General features: G+C 37.3%; 1 protein-coding gene across 7 annotated transcripts in view; it reads right to left on the bottom strand.

Annotated features, from left to right (window-relative positions):
- Positions 1-3,828: 3,828 nt before the first annotated feature.
- hts (adducin 1-like protein hts) overlaps positions 3,829-23,261 on the bottom strand; it is a 52,486-nt gene continuing 33,053 nt past the window's right edge. The window contains exons 9-11 of one of the 7 annotated variants that reach the window (XR_001847802.1): positions 6,601-6,668; positions 4,043-4,736; positions 3,829-3,921 (exon numbers count right to left, since the gene is read on the bottom strand). Coding sequence is in view for 6 of the 7 variants with exons in the window: in XM_017618490.1 (XP_017473979.1) it covers positions 13,270-19,370 (6,101 nt within the window). In the remaining variant the exon portion in view is untranslated. Of the gene's footprint in view, positions 4,737-6,600; positions 6,669-8,958; positions 11,003-11,353; positions 12,010-13,136; positions 19,371-23,261 lie in introns of those variants that run through there. The other 6 variants (XM_017618492.1, XM_017618493.1, XM_017618494.1 and 3 more) reach the window with 6 other exon arrangements.

Genomic DNA, 23,261 nt, shown 5'->3' with positions numbered 1-23,261 from the left:
CTGTAGAAATAGATGAAGTGGCATTACAAAAAATTTCATAAGATCTCCAACTTTTTTTTTTAATCTACAACAAAACTACCAGTGAAATTATTACTTTTCATTTTAATGTAATAATTGTAATGTTATATTTATAGCGGCTAAATTGCGTACAAATTTAATTTTAAATAAATTACTAAAAGTATGTTTTGACAATAATTTTAAGACAATATCAGTTTTTTATTTTAATAATTGTTTGGAAATGTGAAAAAAAACAAACAAAACAAAAAGATACACTCGGCGATATAAACGAAATGCATTCAAGGTGAAGGAGCGAATTTTAAATAATGTACTATGTAGAAATAGATGAAGTGGCACTTTCAAAATTAAAGTATGTATTACAAAAAATGTCATTAGATCTCCAACTTTTTTTTATTTTATTGATTGATACTCAGGAGGCTTTGCATGGCAAGAACCAAGGCGAATTAATATAAGGTGATAGCAGGAGTACAAAAACAAAAATTTACATGTATTTTGTTTTTGCTTTGGCGGCATAAACTGTCAAAATCTGTAAGAGTGTGTGTAGAAATTCAAACAAAATTTTTCGATTTGATATCAGAAGCCGTGCGGCGAAACACATACACAAAATCAGCTGAGCTAGTAACACCACCTTATATTAATTCGCCTTGGCAAGAACTATAGTAGAAATTACTTAAGTGTTAAATTAGAGGCGAGATGTAAAAATACCAAGTAAACTAATATTTTTTTGGAGAGCCTACAAGACTTAAAATAATTATAGCATTTTTCAGTTCTATTATTTAAAATTACATGACGGAGACGAGAACTCGCATGATTACCATTTCACAAGGAAAACCCGATGGATGCAACAATTATTACATAAAAAAACAAACAAAAAAATAAAATTTACCGCACATTTCTCTAACGCAAAACTTTTCTAAGTAATTCAAGTAATTTTTATTAATTAATTAATTTTTTTTTTTCCAAATTTCGACTTCTGAACACTTTTCAGTTGTTAATCCAAGCACAGATTTTATATGTACTTTTCCTTTGTTTGGTTGAAATAATGTTGCATGAGAAAAAATATTTAGTATGTTTTGTTGCTTATATTTTACATGCTGTTTTACAATTATTAAATTTTATAAGGAAAACAGCTTAACTATTTTACTCCATTGCTGCTTACAAGTAACTTTGGGGCTGAAAGGGTTACATGCTATGGCAGTTTATTAAATATATTTTGTTTATATTTTTAACTATTGGATTTGTATTTGTTTGTAAGAAGTTTTTATTTGAAAGTGGTTGAGGTTATGATTTTTGTTTTGTTTTACTTATTTTTATAAAGTTTTAAGTTTATGCTTTTGCCCCTTTCGTTTTTGTAGAAGTGTTTTAAAAAATGATCTAAATATAGTCGAATGTACATATATTAAGATTAATGATAATTAATAATTTTTTTTATGTAAGTGCATGAATGGGGTTGCGCTGTATAATTTACAATGAAGTGCGGCACAGGTAAAGTTTTTATGCTGTTGTTGGTGGTACTCTTTTTTTTTTGGTGGTGATAAAAACGGCGATATCTAAATTTTATGTATTACGTAGGGTCTAAGTAGAAAGGAACCTCTGTAATAGGGATCGAGTTATTGGATTTTAGACTACTACACACGAGAATAAGTTGTGCTGTGCATCGTTGCCGCATTTTGTACTCATGCACTTTGAACGCCCTTAGAATGCAGCGTAGCCGAAGCGTAAAAAAAAGCTTTTGTGTACAGCAGGCCTTAACCTTTACGAGGTGTCCGTAGGGTTTTATATTATACATAAAATTGTGTGAGTATTTGATAAGTTATCAAATGCTCCAATAAAAAAAGAGACATACATACACTCGCCATATTCCGGCCGCTATAAACTTCTACCGCTTAATTTCAATACATCATAAAGAAGCAGAAAATTGTAGTTAGTGTACCGCCGCGTACATTAAGGTTCTTAAAGATTATCTCTAAGCGAAATCAGTGGTCCTGGTAGAGTCTAGACATTATTGCGGGATATGCTTATACATATACATACATGCGATAAATGCTGGGATCGCGCTTTTAACATTGCAGTTCGACTTAAAATTTCGTAAATTTGTGGTCACGTTATAACAGGTGGCTTGACTTAATGATTTTCGCTTAACCTTTCAAGCACACATTTCAATCAACTTTTTATGCCACATACACTCTGTACATAGAGAGTGTCTGAAAGAAGTCTTCACGTGTTATTTTTTTATTCACAACGTTTTTCAAGCTAAAATTTGTGGTTGTTATTTTTCTATAAAAACGTTGTCCACGATTTAACCAAACATATTATAACATAAAACAAATTTTCAAACTTTATAAAAAATTTATGAAAATTCGACAAATTTTCATCAGTTTCGTGCTTTTTGGTTTGAATCTACAACATTTTTGGGTATGCAGTTTTACAGCCCATATAATTTTAGTCTCATGAAGTGCAAGTTTCAAGCGGTTAAAAAAATTTGTTGATTTTTAATATTTTTTTTTGCTGACGGATTTTCGCACTTTTTCATATATGCATGAATTTTTTATGAAATGAAATGCGGCAGACCGGTCGCAACAAAATTTCAAAAAATCAACTCCGCACAAAAAACAAAAAGGTAATTAAGTTAAAAACATTGTGAATATTTCAAAAAAATCAACACGTGAACACTTGTTTGAGTCATAAAATTCATTTAATTTTGAATGTCATTTATTTTGAAATTTTGTAGTAATTAGCTTTTAGATATTTATTTGCTTTGCACTTGATTTTAATTTTTTTAAAGTTTTTAAATGCTATAAGAGATTTTAATTGTAAACAAATTTTGCTTATTGCGCTACAGTTTTAGTGTGTGCCAACACTCGCTGCGCGACAGTCCTTTCTAAAAATATATGTCTGTGGTCATAAGCAATAACCGCCTAAGTCGACTTAAGAAAGAATCGTTCCCACGACAGTCGGGTCTACGTAACCGGAACGACCCAGATTTATATCTGGCCAAGGACTGTCACTCCAGCAACACTCCCCAAAAAGTCTTTGGGGAATTTGTATGCTGCTACAACAACAACAACAACTTAAGAAAGAATTGAATTATATATGCAATCGTTTTCTGCAGTATTTATGTACTACGTACATACGTATGTACTAGTCTCAGTTGCGAAAAAAGTTTTGTAATAACAGTCCCCAGTTTGATGGCATAGGCCCACGCCCAAAAAAAAAAAACAGAAAATTTCGAAATTTTTTTATACGATTTTTATTTATGACCCGGGAAATTCATGAATTTGGAAAAGAATTTTTAAGCACTATACATATATCTTTTTCAGATAATGCTGACCAAAAGTACCTCTATCGACCAGCTACTAACTCAATTACTTTAAGATTTCACTGAATCTATTTACTATTTAGTTTCCATAGAAGTAATAATGAAGTGAAGATTATCTTAATTTGAAGTGTAAAAATAATGAATATTTAAAAATACCTATCCGACGACTAACGCTCTAAGGTATCGGCCCAGCCGAGTTTTACAACTTTCAGGGCGTGGCTATGTAAGATAACCATTTTTTTTTTGCCGCTGACATTCGCTCGAAGCTGCATGTATGGATAGATATGCATCCTACTCGCCCACAATTGAATGCACTTCGTTTTGGCGTTTGCCAACACTAATCATACATGTTTTCTTTTTTGTTTTCTGTCACTGCTTTTCACAAATCTAAATTTATTTACCTGTTTTTTGTATATATTAAACATATATTTATTATAAAATGTTGTGTTCTTCAAAGTTTTTGTTTGTGTATTTCTGAATGCTGCATTTGGTTTTTTTTTTACTTCGTTTTGTTTGCAATAATAAAATACGTACAATAATAATTGTAATTTTCATTATAATCGTCATACGCATTAATGTCTCATCTGAAAAAAAAAATTTATTTTATGTGTATTACATTTATTGTTTTTTATTTTTGCTGTTGTTCTTATAAATTAAAAATATAGTTATGTATATATGTATGTATATAATTTAAGAGCTGCTCACTAATAAATTTGCATTTCGCCTCGCTTGGCAAAATAGATTACTCTCTTCAGCATTTTGTTTGTTACGCTCGCTGTCGTCATTGCCCCTTTTCGCTTAAATTAAATTAATTATATTTTATTTCATTTGCTTTATTACGTTTTTAAGTTTTAAATGTTCGCTGGTTTTTCGTGCATCATCGCTTTTATGCTTTTGCTCTTAATTCGTTTGATTTGTTGTGTGTTGGCTATTGTTTGATTCTGTAAAATTTTTATTTCCGTTGTATTTGGAAATTTTATTCAAATGCAATTGCTCTTTCTGTTTGTTGGTGTTATTGCTGTTGCATGCATAAATATGTCATTGCGTTTTTCTGTAGTTGTTGTAGTCATTCCAATTTAGCTGTTATTATGCATTGTTTTCCTTAATTTTTTTATTATATCTAATTTATGTAGAAACAGCTGCCCATTCTGCATATCATTGCCTTTCGTTTAGTCCTTTTCTACCACACTTTTCACTTAGCTGCATTAATTTACTTGTTTTTTGCTTTTTTTTACTCTCTTTTTCTATAACATATTCTGCTTTAAGCTGTTAATCGTTTTTGAACTTAAGCTTCGGCCTTCTTCTTCTCCTTCTTCTTCTTTAAAAACGATGGTGTCCTAAGTCCCTTCTTCTTCTTCTTGTCTTTCTTGGGCGAACCATCTGTGGACACATCCTGGAACCGTAATAGAAATTTGCAATGAGAATATCGTTTGTACATACACACATAAATAGCTGTGTTAAAAAGCACATACACATACACGCTCGTTTTTTGATCAATTTAAATTGGTAATGCTAATGGACAATCCACACAAAAACAAAAAAAAAAACATTGTAGACATGTTTCGACAATAACATAGCAATGGTTTATGGTTAAATAGGTGAAAATATGTGATAATTACATGATACATATCACTTATAGCCACTGAAAAACATTACACTTTTCCATTCGAAGTTTCATTTGATATATTGGAACTTAAACATAAAAACGTGATCATGTGACAACAAATATATCTAGAACCTATATAGCCAATTTGGCAAATTTTTTAAAATATAAAGGAGACTAGCTGTATTGGACACCTATGTATTTCCGAAATCATCCACTCGTTTTTGGCGTAGGGTAATGAAATTGATTACTAGTGTTTCAAAGTGAATGGTGATCTGTAACCAGCATGTGTCGATGCGCCCCCGAAGTAGATCAGAAGCCATCTCATCTGTAGATCTTGAATGACAATGCTTAAGAATACGCATATGACCAAACTCTTTCTTGGATATTCTAGCAGTTTTAAGTTAAAAGTTTTAACACCTACTTATCGTAGACCTCTCGCAGCTTCTCTTTCGACATTCGAATTTGGTATTTGCGTATGGAACCGTCATATTTACAATGATGGCTGCAAGATAAAGTATATGGTTGGGTGAAGAGAATGGGATTTCCGTGAGAGAACTGTTATTACAAATTTTTTGCTGAGTCCCTTAAAAAACCTCGTTGCTGCGAAATGTTCCATCATACAAAAATGCCCCATAAATATAATAAAGGAATTTTGGGTAGAAAACCTACGAAATATATAGACGGTTAAAGTCCCGCTAGCAAAAGTCTGTATATAACGAAGTGTCGACTCAAAAGCGTCTACATAGCGGATTCTGCATATACCGACGGTTAGAGCCCGTAAGCAAAAGCCTCTAAAATGTTGTGTCCCTATTTATTTTTCCACCACTGTATATGTTAAAGCTTGTCAAAATGTGGTGCGGCTATAATTTTTTCCTCCATTTTATATACATACATATGTTGGGTAGTAGAGAATTCATATGCGCCTATAACGAAGACAGAGACAAGTTATACCTTAAAGGTATAGCAACTGATTTCAATTTTCTGTCCTTTGGAGCTAAACTATCACAATATTTAGTTTTGCTCGACCTTTGTACGTAAACTGGCGAAGATAAACACATTTATGTAGATATGCTCAAACTAGCGAATGTTGAATCATTACTTTGATCATGGAAACTACTGTTTTGTGCACAGAGATTATTTACAAATAGCGTTTTTTTTTTAAATAAATAAATATAATAAGGGTACTCATATATACGCGCAAGTTTCATATTTGGGCAATTGGGCAACTTTGCGCCACGTGTTTCATGAGGACAATTTTATATTTTACACAATTTCTGACATTTAATTATTTGACTATACTTAATTTATAAAGTTGAACAATTGAAACTCAAATTTGAGTAAATATTTAAGTCTTACCGCAATTATTTCGAAAAAACGTTGAGCACAAACCAAAATGAATGTAAACAAAATTGCTGATTGAGGGTTGCACAGCACACTGCGCAAAATTGCGCTCCAAAATTGCCGCGCAAAGTTTAGCTTTTTGTGCAAATGGCTTTCAATACAAATTTTGACATTTCATTTGCCAGGGTTTAAAAATGCACAGTTTGCCCAGTTTGCGCGAGTTTTGCGCTTTTAAATGAGTACCCTTAATAAATAATATTTTTAAAGTGACAAAAAACACAATTTAGCATAGTAAATATAATTAAACTTTACATACCTCTTTACTGCTTTGTGAAAATGTGCTCAAATGAGCCTCAGAATGATCACCATTTTGTACATTCTCACCTGAAATAATAATTTCAAAGAATATTTTAATAATATAATACTTGTTTTTTTTTTTTAATGAATTATTAATATATATGTATATATTTTTTTACAATTTACGCAAATGAAAGCTGCTGATGACAAACAAATGAGACAATAACAACCACGAATACTACGAATACTAATTATGTATGTACATAAATTAAGCTAAATGAGATGCATGAAGGAAATGAGTTTTCGAGTGTCTGAGTAAATCCATAGATGTGTTTTTATGTATATTTATGTATATGCCCGAATGAATGTAATATGTAAAATTGTAGATGCAATGACGTTGCAAGTGGGGCGCAAAGTGTTCAATGTATATAAATAACCGTACCTATTTATATTTATAAAAATATTTTGTTAATTATGTAGTATAAAAACACCGAGGCTAGGCTACTTATTTACACATGCATGTACATACCAAGCTTCTACACAGAAAGTTAAAAATGATAAAAATATTATTAAAAGCGTATTCCACTAAACTGGCAAAAGGCATGTAAAACCTCGAAAGTATCGAAAATTTTACAAAACTTATATTCAACAATTTTTATGAGCTCGAGGCCGTTTTCAGTGAAAACTTATTGTGGAAAAGCAACAATAATTTGAAAAAATGGTAGAAGTGATAGCTATTTCGGAAATCACCACATTTCCTCATCAGACTTCTTTCAGTAGGATTCGAACCGACGATCACCACTGACTCAGCCAGTTGCCTACGCACTGTGCTAAGTTTGTCTTGTTAATTCTTGTTGCTTATTTTCCACTATTTCACTTTGCTAAGCCAACTACAATCAAGCGCAGCTATTACGCTGCAATTCACTTGATGGTTGTTGGTTTTGTTGGTTTTTGTTAATATTTCTATTATTAGAATGTTTAACTTTTTAGGTGTGGTGATTTCCGAAATAGCTATCACTTCTACCATTTTTTCAAATTATTGTTGCTTTTCCACAATAAGTTTTCACTGAAAACGGCCTCGAGCTCATAAAAATTGTTGAATATAATTGTTATAAAGGCCATAAAAATAACAAAAACAAATTTTACAAAAGTGTCAATTTTTTCGAGTTTTGACTAATGTATGAAGTTTTTTTTTTTTTTTGGAATTTAAGGAATATTTTCAAACAATTTCATACTGAACATGCAAACACTGTGACAATTTCGAAAACATGCACTTTGTTCAAAATAAAAGTAAAAAGTAAAACATAAAATATAATAATAAGAAAATAACATAAAACCATGGTTACCTGGTCCACCTATCAGATTGGCGCAGCAATTTTGTATAATTCTCTTATTTTTATTTCATATTGCTTGCTTTTTCTTAATTTCTTATGTTCTAGTCTAGTTCCTGTGCACTTATGTATGTATGTATTTAACTGGTAGGCTTCTTACTTGTGATTGTTCTTCTTATATTAAGCAGCTTAAGATTAGTTGATTGTAGTTTGCATTTAATTTGATGCTTGGCGATGTCGATGAGCAGGATGTATTATGTTGCAATTTACATGAATATTCATACTATATCTACATAATTAGATATCTGCAGACCTACATATATTTTTGCCTATGAAAATACTTGCATTAAGGGATTAGAACATGAATTTCGTTAATAGACTGGTCGATTTGGATTTTTTTCTTTTCAGACTACATAAATATAAAAATTGTACCCACAATTTTACTCAGAAATACTTAAGTCATGTTTCCACGTTTCAATGTTTCGTGTTTTTTTCTTTTTTGGATATTATTTTCTTAGCGCTTTTTTCGATAAAGATTCAACTATGTTGCAATTGATTGATACAACATTGATACAACGACTTCCATCCCAGATAGCAAAGTGTGTTTACATAAATTATTCATTGGTTATGCTATAGTGAAAACAAAATCTTTTTCGATTTATTAAAATCAAGATGTAACTACATATAATTTAAAAAAAAAGTATCTTAACTTCTATGAACACATGCAACAAAACTCGAAGTACCGCCCCTTGGTTTCTTCAATGCCTTGACCGTGTGTTTTCAGCATTATCCCATAACATACACACGTACATTTTTTTTTTTTTAAATGCGTGATTCAACATATCTCTAGAAAAATATAAGAACTCAAAGGCTACGGTAAGCACCCCACCCTAGTTTGTTTGGGCTAAAATGATTTGGTAAAACTGCTGACCTGGGATTTTGAATAAAAATAATAATGTTTTTTTACAAAGTTTCGGAGCTCTAACATACTTTTATTTCGGAAAAATAAACAAAAAANTTCTACGGTAAGCACCCCATCCTAGTTTGTTTGGGCTAAAATGATTTGGTAAAACTGCTGACCTGGGATTTTGAATAAAACATAATAATGTTTTTTTAGAAAGTTTCGGAGCTCTAACATACTTTTATTTCGGAAAAATAAACAAAAAATTTCGAAAAAGAAATCCATAGTATTTTAATTATTTAGCTAGAAGTGCTTATCACCTAAATTAACTGCAAATTAATATAAATAAGCCAGATACTTCACATAGTGCTTATGAACCAAAAATAAAAAATTACTTCACTAAAAAAAACACTTATTCTGTTACACGAAGCTTACTACTCATAGCTTCTTTGATTGTTTTCCAGTTTTTCATTGTCCGCGCCCCACTTGCCGTCACTTCACTTGTCCACACTCAGCGAAGCGCGCAACTCCTCTGATATCTGGGCTACTTTCATCTTGCAATCGCACATGACAGCATGATTATGCAGCGCATTGGCGCAAATTATACCATTCAACAGGCTCTCCAACTCCTGTTCGAGCATAGCTATGAGCCGATGATGCGACAACGATTTGTCAGCTTTAGTGGAGTCGGCCTCAGCGCAGCAGGAGGAAGAGGCCGGAGGCGGTGGCGGATGTGCTTGTGGCTGCGTCTTCTTCGTTGGCTTGCCGCGTTTGCTCTGCTGTCCAGCAGTCAGAGTACCAGCAAAGCGTAAATCATTTAGAGTTTCACTATGCGTGGCATGTTTGAGCAGATGGCGCGTGCTCGCCGTTGTCATTTCGAGTTGAGAATACTCAGTTGTTGTTGGTACAATGTGCACGCCTCCTATAATATTTGGGCTGCTCTTATATTGAGTGCTATTGCTGAGTTGCTGTGCAATCAGATTTATTTCCTCATCGATGATGCGTTCCAACTTGCGACGGAACTCCACTTCATGGGTTTGTAGCGTGCGCGCACAATCTGAGTTCTTAACGTTGATATTGATATGTATCTCTAGTGAACGCAAAGATGGAGCAGGCGACAACGACTCCGCTTCCGACAGCGAGGCAGTCACTTGACGGTAGCGTTCCTGCGTCGGCACACCAACGCTAACATCGGCGCTGGCCTCTTGCGAGGATTGTGAGCAACGACGCTTGAATGCAGCGGATGCCTGTGTATTGGATTTCGAATTCAAAGTCAATTTGATTTGCTTGTGGGATTGATGGTGGGCGTGTTGTTGAGCATCATCTGATTCCTCTTCACCGCTGCGCGTGCCGAGCAGCTGACGCAACTTGGGTGTGGATGACGACACCAACCTGGCATCTATGTGTTGGAGTTCCTGTTCCGATTCGGGCTTATGTTCGGGTGTCTCCTGTGCTTGTGCGTGAGCGGGCAGAAAGTCACGCAGCACATAGGATGCACGTTGTGTTGTGGGCGTTACGCGCATACCTATCGAACTATTATTATCACCCGAGTCGTCGTAGTTCTGGTGGTGGGACTCATCCTCATGATCGTGCGCGAGGTCAGCGCTATGGCTATGCGAGCCAGCAGGATAGGAAGTACCACCGATGGAAAGTAGTGAAGAAAATTGCTCCGAGAGCGAATCCAATTGTTGATTATCGTGTGACAGCTGTGGCGAGGTATGAAAATCGCGATCATGCAATAGTGGCTGCTGATCACCTGCTACGCTGCTGTCACATTCATGATCACTTGCGGCCAACTTGCTAACACGCCGACGCTTAACTGGCTCCAATTTTATTTCTTTCATCGAAATATATGAGCCATTAGAATCCAGTTTTTCCGCGCTGCTATAATCATCTTTTGTTACATTTGGTTTTAAAGCCTGCTTGCTAAGTGTTGCCGGCGACAGCGCCTCGGCGGACTTCAGGCGAGGCGCGCGTGGCTGCCGGGGAGCATTGCATTCACGTTGATGTTGAAAATAACCAGTATTTAAACTCAATGCAGTCGATTTAATAAAAGCGATTACCTTTTCACGCTGCAGCTGTACGGCGGTGAGCAGATGCGCTGGATGTATGGTGATATGCGGCTGATAGGTCAGAGGATAGTTGAAACCGTAATGCGAGCAAGTGCGATAAGGCTGCGTTGTGCTGATGTTCNATAGTGAAGAAAATTGCTCCGAGAGCGAATCCAATTGTTGATTATCGTGTGACAGCTGTGGCGAGGTATGCAAATCGCGATCATGCAATAGTGGCTGCTGATCACCTGCTACGCTGCTGTCACATTCATGATCACTTGCGGCCAACTTGCTAACACGCCGACGCTTAACTGGCTCCAATTTTATTTCTTTCATCGAAATATATGAGCCATTAGAATCCAGTTTTTCCGCGCTGCTATAATCATCTTTTGTTACATTTGGTTTTAAAGCCTGCTTGCTAAGTGTTGCCGGCGACAGCGCCTCGGCGGACTTCAGGCGAGGCGCGCGTGGCTGCCGGGGAGCATTGCATTCACGTTGATGTTGAAAATAACCAGTATTTAAACTCAATGCAGTCGATTTAATAAAAGCGATTACCTTTTCACGCTGCAGCTGTACGGCGGTGAGCAGATGCGCTGGATGTATGGTGATATGCGGCTGATAGGTCAGAGGATAGTTGAAACCGTAATGCGAGCAAGTGCGATAAGGCTGCGTTGTGCTGATGTTCTTGGAAAGAGCTGATTTCGCCAAGTATTGATATGAAAGACTAGAAGTGACGTGATCACATTGAGCTGCGCAAACTGCAGCTGCATTGTGTTGATCCTCCTGCGCACACTCGCTCTTCTGTTCGAACGTGTTCTCTGTGCAGGTATTTAGCTTCGTTTTATCTCCAATATCCGGCAGTGGATATGTATAGTGTGGAAATATTTCAATTTTATGTATCATCCAAACATTGAACACCACTATCTCTTCAGTTTTATAAGTTTCAGCTAAATCTAAACTGGTTGGTTTATATAAAAAAGCGTACTTTTCGGCTATATTCGACCGTTTTCCGAAATTTTTTGCGCACAAACTTTTTATTAGTACACATTTTTGCGCCCATAAATCTTCATATGGTGGATGGATGTACTTCTTATGAACATGAAGAGTTTGTGTAAGTGATGAATTGTCATGTTGGTGTAATGCGGCTGTAATGGTATGAGAAATGATATATGGTCGGGTATACAAGACACAATGGGCAACAAACACATTGGACAAACACAACACGCTGACGAGACGAGGACGAAGGACGAACAATAATTACACAGGCAACTGTTCGAAGACACGTATATACGAAGTACGAGTAGAACAATTGTACAAGTATAGGTTAATTGCAGAAATTATCACCGCTAAAAAGGTCATTAAATTAATTTCTGGTAAAATAGGTGACTACTTACGCTCGCTTACTATAGTACTAATGAAGACTTATGCTAAGTTTCCACTAGGCTTTGAAGTGAAAAAAGTTATGCTATATATAAAAATTTCCCCGCGTAAAGGAATTTGATGATTATATTTATTGACGTAATGGCACTTTTGTAATGCCCATCTTGGCCATCAAAATTTTTGTAATTTACGGCCCAATGGAAATCCGGCATTAGTTTATGTTTAGAGCAAAGTGGATTTATCTAATAAAGGCGAAGATAACACTGGCCAAGTGGTGATTCCTAAACGATTTTTTTTTGTACAACTGGAATCAATACTTTGGATGTAAAATGTCTAGTTGCTAACAAAAGCAATGGAACTGCAGGCAAGTTATCGGAATGCTAACTGGGGAAATTTCATGGCAAAAAGCGTGGATGGTTACTTGTACGTAAATGAGATACCTGACTTTTTTTTTTAGCAAAATGATGTGCATATGAGCAAATTTCCCGAGTTGTTACATTTTTCAACAAAAACGTGTTTTTGGTCTTGTCAAGCTCAACTAATGGTAGGACCAGGAAACATGCTGTTTCATCGGGTTTCACCCAATGGGGGACAATAAAATTAGGATTAGAATTGTGTTTTTTTAAAACAAGTTTGGTGTGAGCGAACCTTCTGGCCTTCTTGGTATTTGTATATGTGCTGTTTNTTTTTAATAATTCAATCTAATGCTATTTTAATTATGTAGAAAAAAATAAATCCGATTATATTTTTTATTTGATAAATTTCAAATTCGTATTTAGCAAAAAAAAATACAAACATTTCAAAACATAACTAAAATAAAAAATAATAAAAAAAATAAAGAAAAAAATTTAAAGTAATTTTGAAAAATAAATTTAATAAAAAGCTGATAGATTTTTTAGTTTGGAAAAAAATATATTGAAAAAACTTACATTACCGGGAAGTAAAAATTTCATTCTAAAAAACTCTATCTGTTCGGAAATGTCAACCCTGACCGCGCTTCTAAAACCACCACACACACATACGCACTAATCCTCAGTCTCCGAGATAGAATACGTTTGAACTTGGCACACAATATGCTCCACATACTGCTGCAACGCCATTTGTTCGCGCAACTGACGTTGCTCTTCGACAATATCACCTTGCACAGCAATGCAATCGTCCATATGACGCGTACACTTGGCAAGGTGATCACCGAAGTCACGCATTTTGCACTTATAATTATCGAGACGTGGGCGAATTTTTTGTATTTGCTCATCGAGCGCGACGAGCTCTTGTTCCACGCCACCATCAACAACACTACCACCACCAGCAACATCATCACTTAGCCTATTCGCTATATCAAGGCCATCAGATATTTCTTGCGATTCTACAATATCCAAGTTCACTATTTCGACCGCTTCTTCATTCGCTCCCATTGAGCGTTTCTCCTCATTCAGTACACTGGCCTGTTCTTCATCGCCCATCATCTCTCCCTCCGCCTCTGATTTTTCGCTGTGCTCATTGTCCATCAAATCGGAGAAGTCCCGCAAACTACCTGTTGAATCGTGTGCTTCAATTTGCATGGATCGATGATGGTGATATTGCTGTTGTTGCTGTGAGCGCCTACGACGCTTCTGCATCTGCAACTTTTTGGCAGCGGTTGGTTGTGTGAGGCTCACCCAAAAGCGTGGTGAACCACGTACCAACTTCGATTGGAAGGTATACACGCCTGTTGAGGAGTTACGTGGACTGAGCTGTTTGCTGTTTCCAACCGTTCGGTTGGAGGAGGTGGTCGAACTGGTCAAACTGGTAGTGGACATATTGCTAAGCAACATTTTGCTGTTACCGCTAGTTGAATTTGTAACTGGTCCAAATGGATTCTTGCAAAATATCGCCTGTGCATTGCCCTGCAAGCGTTTTACACTGCCGCTGCCACCGCCACCGCCACTAACACCGCTGTGTCGCGGTATGGCCGCATTGCGTATGTTTTCTAATATGAAATTACGTTTTGCGGACTTAATTTCCGGGGTGGAACTGCTATCCCGTGGCCTTATGGTTGAGGCACACGTACCTGACTTAGATTTGCAGGCAGCCGCCGTTAAATTACTTTGAGAGTCACGCGCGCTCAGCGACTTACGCATTTCCTGAGGTGGTGTGGTAGTCTTGTTTAGTTTGGGAGGCGGCGGCGATAGCTCGCAATTTCCCGTGGACGGTGTTAGTGAGCGTGAACGACGTAATTTTAGGTTTGCTGAGCAGGACGAGGATGTCAATATCGCCGAAAAATCGGCTTGTGTGGTGTTGAAATCTTCCGAACCGCGACTGCAGTAACGCGAGCCGTGCGGTGTTAGTGTGGAAGATTCGTCTGCATCCGCATCGCTCAAATTGGCATCGGGCTCTGCCATATCTGTCTCGAAGGCATCTCGCTCACGCAGAAAACTAACACCAAAGGAGCTGTGTGCGATAGCCGAGTGTCTCTCTGGCGTTGATGCAGTGATAGTGCTTTGTGAACTCTGCGATTTTGCAAGCGTTACCTGAGTCTGGTCAAGCTTAGTTAACGACGACTGTTCTTTAATCTGCAGTTCCAATTGGTTAGGCGTAATTTTGTTGCGTATGGTCATTTCAATTTTATCAAAAATCTCTTCGCTCTCATTCAGCTGATTCTCTCTGATTTTGCGTAGTATTTTACGCTCCATTGCATTAAAATGGCTCTCCGCTTCAGCAACCACGTTATTGCTATCTTCCCGCTCGTCAGCTGCTGCGTATGTCTCAGCGCCGCCAAGTTCGCGTGCTTGCGGTTGTAGCTGCAGATTCTCCACATTTAATAACAGTTCTTCGAACTCTTCGCTCAACCTGGTGAGATCTATATGCTCCTCGGATTCTAGCAGCTCAGCGAATTCCATTTCATCCTTATCAAGCGCAAGCGCTGACGTATCCTCCACATCTCTGTCGCATTCGGTGGCTAGGTGTGCCCGCATCGAAATGGATGGCGAAGGAATATTCTGTTTGAAGAGCACATACTCCTCGACCTTAGGTTTGTATGCCAACTCCAGCTCTGCTGCTTTACGCTGTGCGGCCTGACCGGATGTGGATGCTACGTTGCTGTTCGATTTAGCCAGCACATTCGTTCTCCTACGTGGCCGTTTTAATATCCTCGGCGCTGCGGCATATACCGTAGTCGAAGGTTCTTTCAGTGCCTCAGCAGCTAGTTGTGCGACGCGCGCAACATTCGGAGCTATGTGCGTAACGTTTGTGTTCGTGTGCTCAGACTTCGGTTTTTCATCGTCCGTAGGTAGCGCCATTCCGGCCCTTGCACGCTCTATTGGCGGCGACTTGAGTTCATTTAACACAATGTCAACAACTTCCTGCACACTTGCAACTTTAGTTTCCATGAATTGGACGCCATCTACATTTCGTCCAATTGTTGCGAGACATATTTCATCATCTTCGCTATCAGTTCGACCAGTAGCAGCGTCAGTAGCAGCGTTCGCCAGCTGATGTTCACGAAAAAACAAGCACTCTTGCGAAGCTGCATCAACGTTGTATGTGCGCGCCGATTGATCGTCATCACTTTCTGAAGTGCTCTCTTCACCCAAGGATGCGTGCCCGCTAGCTGCCATCTTTGGGTCATACTCTGGAATGGTCGTTTGAGGTTCAGGAGTGGAGAGTTTCCTAAAATTTGTTTTGGTTATTGGTGGCTTTGGTGTTGGCGGTCTGTCCGTCTCGAATCTCTGGGCTGGTTTAGGCGAAGATTTTTGTGCATGCGGTTGGATGGGCAAAGGGTTAGCGATTGTGTGTTCGACAGTATGAGGAATAGGATGAGCTACCACAAACGATTTTCCGAGGGATTTTGTATTGTGTGTTATTGCTGCAGGAATTGATCGTTTTTCGTGGTCGCTCTTTGTAAGAGTTATGTTAGCTTGGTAACTAAATGCATTATTCAGTTTCGATTCTGTCAGTACTTCGGTGGATTTTGGCTCCGGCTTTTGACGTTCTAATGAGGTTTTAAGGGAGGAGGTTGGCAAGAAAGCTCTGTTCGGTGAGGGCGAAGAGTTCAGATCGTTTGATTTTGAAAATAATTCCGACATCTCTTTATCGAGTGGTCTTGTAGCAGACGACCTATTAACAGGTGTAGTTGGATTTTCACTTTTTTCGAATCTCCTTTTACTTGCCGACATTTGAAGTGTAGCAGATGAACTTCCACGCTCGCCATGAGCTTGTGAGATAACTTCATGGTAAAAAGGTGTTGCATCTTCGGCAGGATTAGACCCCTTCATCACAGAAGTTTGGAAGGTCGACGCCTCGCACTCTTTATGAGTGCACGCTGGTTCATTTATGGAAAAATGTCTTACTTCCGTTTGCTGCAGTTTCATTAATGTCTCCGATTTAGTGGTAATCTTATCGAAATCATCGCCACACTCATTGCACGAAGTTCGCATGGCGGCATTGCTTGAGCAGTTGTTTAAAATAACGCTGCGAGTATGGAATACCTCAGCATCAACTACCTGTGGTTCGTTACTTTGCAAGGTTGTCGTCGTCGTCGTCGAAGGTACAACACTGGACCGCGCATTGCCTTCTTCCGTGCGCATCAGTAACAACTCATTGCCCACGTTAAGCTCGTTCGTAACATCTTGTTCCACAGTGGCGCTGGTACAAGTCTCGCTGCTTTCAGTCGCAACTCCATCAGCGTCTGCTGTGCTTTGTTGCTCCTGTTGTCCATCGATAGCTGATTCAGTATCGCTCAATGTGTTCGTTTCTTTGCCGTCAAGGAAGAAGATATGATCTTCCCAAAGCTCCTGGAAAACTAGTTTGCGACGGCTGCGTTCCTCACGCGTCATCAAAGAGCGGCGTCGCTCTTGCCTTACTGACTCGTCAGATGCTTCTGCAGAGCGCGATGCTGAAGCCGACCTGTGGCTTTGATTCCCATGATCCTCTTGGGATTTAGTGTTGTCGCAAGGTGCCCCTGTGCCTCCACTAGCCCTATTCTTGTTGGATGTGCCTTCACGCGCGTTTTCGTAGTATAAACAAATTGAGCCTTTGTGTGGTATATTGACGCCATAATTTTGTGAAAACGGTTGCGCGACTTCGTGGTCGGATTGCAGCTGCTGATGTGACGCACGAGCTTCATCTTGCCAATGCATAAATTCCCAAATTTCTGTAACAGATAGACGTTGTGGTGAATGCGTCGCACCTTCGTTTTCAACATTCACACACATTGTCAAAGCATTTTCATTGTTTTGCGGCTCTAACTCAGACTCCATGTCGGTGTTATAGTGCTTGGTCTCCGTCCCTATAGCAGCTGCCTCGACGTCTTTTCTTTTCTCATCGTCCTGTTGCTGGTCGCGCTGACTATTCTGTCTGATAGCGCGTTCCAGCTCCAAAGTAAGATTAGTGCTGCTCGCGATTTTATGTGGCGCATGCGCAAAATCCCAATCTGCAGATTCCTCTGAGTAGTTTAGACGCATAATTTTCTCAATGAAACTTGAATTGGATGGTGTGCGATACAAGTTCTGTGCGGCAGTCGCTGCTACTTTCTTAGTTATGTTTGCATCTTCAACGCTCTCTGGTTCGACTTCCTCCACCACCTCCAACACCGGTTCGAGTTGAGAAGAGAATAGTGGCAGTATTTCTTCAGTAGTATCTGAGCTCGCGTACTCCACATAGTCGTACGACACACCATCCGTAGCTGGCTGATACATAATGCCTGGACATGTGGCGGCACGCGCGCGTCCAGCTACAGCACTTGCGCCATTAAAGTCGTATAAATTACGTAGCCGCATTTGTGTCTGCTGCGCGATTTCTGGCTTTAGACGTACGATCTTCTCGAAGCAGTTCTCACAGAGATCAACGTAACGCGGCGACGAGAAGATCTCCTCATATGAGATTGATTTGCGCAAGGGCACATACTTTTTTGTCTCTGTAGCAGAGGGTATATGCTTATGTTCGGGCTGCGGATGGCGTTGTGGTGAATTGAAGCCGAAGTGGGAGAGCGTGCGGTAGGGACTGTGTGCAGCTGGAGGCTTTCCGGCAACGCCATTGCCACAGCCATTGGACGTGCCGTCGGTCTTATGTGGCGAATCGGCGCGAGTTTTGCGAGGTGTACTCATCGTTGTATTTGTAGTGTCGGGTGATTCGGCTGTAAAGGGTATATTCAATATTAAATTGTTGTCGTTTGCAGCAGGCTTGCGCAACGCCTCAAAAACGCTGTCGCAAACAGCAGGCGTGCAACAATCATTTGCTTTCTTATAGGGATTTTCAGCTTCATCGATGTCAGAGGTTGTGGTGACAACGGAACCGGTATTAACGGGCTCTACATATTGCGGTCTGTCGTAAATCGATTCATAGTCAGGCGGATAGTTATCATAATAGATGCCACAAAAGTCAGTAGTCGCAGGACGACCCAGTAAATGTCCGAAAGCCTGTTCGAAATGTGGCAGCGTAACAATGCCTACAGCAGGCCCCGTGTGCTGGCGCTGTCGTTGATGGTAGATTTGGCAGTGATGATGACAGCCCCCACCATCACCACGTACATTATTATTAGAATCGGCATAACAAAACTGTGGTTGCTGGGTAAAAGTTTCAGAAGCGTCGGCGCGCGGTTCGATCGGATGAATGGGACGAAAACCTATAGACTCAACATTGATACGCTGCTGTTGTATATTGCCGCCCGAGGACTCAATGTTCTGTGAACCCACTGCACTTTCGCCATCACTGTCACCAACGCGACCTGGACTTTTCTCACTACCACTACACTTTAGAAGCGTACTTCTACAATTATAATTACGACCCTGCCTAACCATGCACTCTTTCGATTGTAATTTGTGCTTTTGACGCTGAAATTGTGCATCTTTCTTCAGTTCGGCTATGAGCGCTGTATTGCGTTTGATGTTAGTATTGCCGCAATAAATATTCTCTTTGTTCGATTGGTGCGCTTGCTGTTGCTTGGGTAAATCTAAAATATCATTGGCTTCATCGATTGCATGCGTATGAAGTAGACATTGATTGTTGATATTATTGCTGCTGTTGTTCACATTGTTATTGTAATTTGCAATTGAACTTTTGTGTGCATTGGATTTTTCGACGATCTTTTCGTAAATTGGACTACTTGAATAATCTTCTTCTTCGGAATATTTAACAGCTTCATCTAAGTCTAGGAATGGTTAGATGAATGTATGATATCATTGTTTGAAAAACATTAAACACTAACGAGAATATATGTAAGTACAAGGCCATAGGTAGGTATTTTCCAAAATGCTACAGCAAGTACATATTGACATACTTCATTTGAAGAGATAAGAGTACGGCGAAATTGGAAGAGTTTAAGGTTTCGAGTACGAATCAACTCTTAATTATGTACCTCGAAGCGGAGTCACGCCTTAATTTACACTTAAGTACTTGTAATTAATTTTAGGCACTATATATTGATACTCGAGAGTACAGTAGTAGTAGATTTTTTTTTGGTCCGCCCCGTAGTATGCTACAAATTATAGTCTAAAATGTAATAGTTGAACGCAAAAGTGACTCGACCACGAGATACATTATCCAAGTATATACAGACAGATGAATTGAGTGGGATAGTCATGGTAATTACCAAAAAAATTTTAATTTTGTTTGTCTAACGATTGTAGTGCTTCGATATTACTTCACGTTCGCGGGAATAGAAGAGTATGCTAGCAAAGGTGGCGTCTAATGGCGTTTTCTTTTCTCGAAAAAAATGTCACCTTCTTATGTGGCAACATTTTCAGAGTGCAACATTTTAGAGAAAGAGCACGCAATATGTATGTGAAGATGCTGATAAAAGAACACTAAAACTTGACAGCCCTGGCGAGAAAAGAATACGCTATAAATCAGTAAATCGGGTTTCTCAATATAAAAAAAAAATAAAAATCGAATAAAAATTTGAAATTTGTGCGAACACTAGAGCTATCTAAAACGAACGCAGCTGAAATTCACTGGCAAACACAGTTGCTATCGGAAGAAAGTGCCTGAAAAGACTTTTGAGATAATTTTTTATAATGAACAAAAAATAAATACATTTTCCAAAAAATTACAAAAAAAAAGTACCCGTACTTCGGCACAATTTTTGGATTTTGATCTCGCTTTATAAATGAATTCCTTTAAGTGGCTCTTTTTACCATATATTCGAGAAATAACTACATCGTGGCTGAGGCGATAGCATTTACGCTTTTGAAATGAAGTGTGTTTCGAAGTACCCAATAAAAATTGTGGTGCTACATATATGTGTTTCGGATATTTTAATTGACCTAGCCACAGTTCCAAAAATAAACATAATGGGGTGAGCTGTTAAAAATCGGCAGGTACCAGCACAATAAGCTTATTTAAATCTCCCTAATTCATAATATTAGGGGAGTATACATGCTAAATCGGGATTCACTCGAGCACACTATGGGTAATTTGACCCACTTAGTAGACTATTTAAATAAACATGTTTTTTTTTTGTTATTTGCATATAATTTGCCATATTTTTGAAAAAAATCTTAGCCCTTGGCGACCTTTTAATCTGTGAGTTTATTGAAAAAGTTTGAATGCAGTACTTTTCTAAATATTTGCATTAAAGAAAAAATGCCATTTAGTTATAGAAACCAGGGAACCATTAAAATTGAATTAATATTTTTCCGATCAAATTTAAATGTAATTTTATGATTTTATTCTTAGGCACTTTTATGCCGAATACATATTATTTCAATGAAGCTCTGTATATTACGCCCATTAGCTGTGTAACCAGCAATTGATGGTTTTTCAACATATTTTTGTTTTGTTTTTTTAAGAATAAGTTAAAACTAAATAATAAAATTGCTCTTAAAAAAAGTGTGATCCTTTAGCAACGTGTGCATGTGATAAACATTAATTTCGGCCCACCCATTCCGACATAATATGTGAAACAAAATCGGCCGTAAAGGAGAGCCGAACCAAAACTCATCTGGAAAACATGGGAAATCACAGAATCGTTTATGGCTCCTTCCAGATCAGCCATCAGCGAGTAATGTTTTTCAGTGCTTTGGAGACTAAGGGAAGCAATTCCCACCGTATTTTGAAAGGATTAGTTGATATCATGAAAACCGAGTTCTATATATAAAATGAAGTAACATGTCTGACTTTAATTTTTAATATAAGTACATATATGTGAGTGCACTACATACAGATATGATACTTGGGAACAATTTTAACTTTTCGCTTAAAGTTCTTTTTAATACTCTATTATTATGGAATTACCATGACTTTCGGCGAGCTCAATTTATCACAAAACCAGAGCATGAATATGTATACACTTATGCAGAAGTTAGCATGTCAATTTCGAAGTTAATATATGCAAAAAATCGCGTATTAAAATTTTCGTACCAAAATAGAGTTAGCAAAGAGGCTTAAAAAATCTTTTAAAATATATTGCATTTAATATATGTACATACGCCTGATACATATGTTAGTTGAACTAAATTTAGAAAGTGTTACTTTTCACCACAATTTTGGATGCATGTTTTTTACATTACAAATACTCAACAATGCTACATTGTAATACCAGTTAGGATTAATTCGATAATATATTTTTTTTATTTGTTGATATGTATTACAAGGATAAAATCGATTACAAGATTACTAAATACATGTATTACTGTTATTAGTGGATAGGGAGTAACTACATAGCAAAGAGAAAAATATATTGATGTAATTCAGTTAAGAGTTTGCAAGTATACATAAGTGAATGGCGGCACACCCAACGGCACAAAATATATATATATTTGTTTAACACACTGCAATTTGTTGTATTTAAAAGGTTAAAGACGCCACCAATGAATTTGCAATTGCATTAAATATTGGGAGCTAAACTTGACGTGTGAATTATACATATTTACAAACGGAGCGTTGGCTTAGTATTGTTGAAGTATTCTATACATACATATGTTTATGTACGTAAATATGTATGGTCGTGGGGGTTAGGATGTCTTACAACAATAAGTACGTGGTATGAGCGTTTCATTGCATTTTTGGGTTTTAGTAAAAATGCACAAATTTTGTTTACCTCGGCCCGTAGGCGGTTTTCGATTCACAGCCGTATGAGAACGTTCGCCATTTATGAAACTTAGAGTTGCTAAAAGAATATACATACACAGGCAGGTAATTTTTTGGTGGTTTAAAAAAGTTTTGTTTAAAAAAAAAAAATTAAACAAGTAGTAAAAAGTGTGTCATAATAAACATTGTTATTTTTATAGTTTCTAATAAAGTATATAGTTAGACAAATTATGTACGAGTATATATTTTGTATTAAAAATAGTGTATGTAGGTAATAGAGTAGAACGTCGCAAACGATTTTTTTTTTGTGCGCAATCTTTTTATACGCTGATTAAAGTGTACAAAAAGCAGAGTACATGCTGTTTATCCGAATGCTTTTCTTATTATATAATTATACATGTCAAATGTGCAAAACAGTTATAAGAAAATTATAAAAGACAGAAGAATAGTAGCGTATGTGCGCCTATAGAAACAGCTGCAGCACTGCTGACTAGCCTAAACTAAAACTAAATAAAAATTATAATTTTTTATTTATTGTATGAAAAAGGGCTATTATTCCTAAAAAAGAGACTAAAAGAGGGGGCTAGATTCTCAACAAAAAAAAAATAATAATAATAATAACACAGAGAAACAAGCAGAGACACTAACGAACACTAAAAAAATAAAATTAAATGATATTTCCAAAGAAAACAAATTTATATTTTTTTTTTAATTTCCTGAAAATTAATCACAGAATTAAAAAACAGGTGTTCATCCAAAATTTGAGGCAGTCACAATAGGCGTATGTAAAATGAGTGTAGCTAAAACAATCTAATGCATTTCTAAAGCACTAAAAAAATTGTACAGTCAGAAATATTTCTTTTTTAGCAAGAGACAAGTAATTTCACACATCAAAAAAGTAGAATAACGTATGATTACTATCAAGAATCTATAGTAAAACTCTTTACACAGCTACAAAAACAAACAAACTAAAAAAAAATTATGCTTTAAAAACTGGTTGGTATAAAAAATG

The sequence above is a fragment of the Rhagoletis zephyria genome, unplaced genomic scaffold (assembly GCF_001687245.7).
Source record: "Rhagoletis zephyria isolate East Lansing unplaced genomic scaffold, Rhagoletis_zephyria_1.1 Rzeph_scaffold_01645, whole genome shotgun sequence".
Lineage (NCBI taxonomy): Eukaryota > Metazoa > Arthropoda > Insecta > Diptera > Tephritidae > Rhagoletis > Rhagoletis zephyria.
This window is presented reverse-complemented; position numbering and strand designations above follow the sequence as displayed.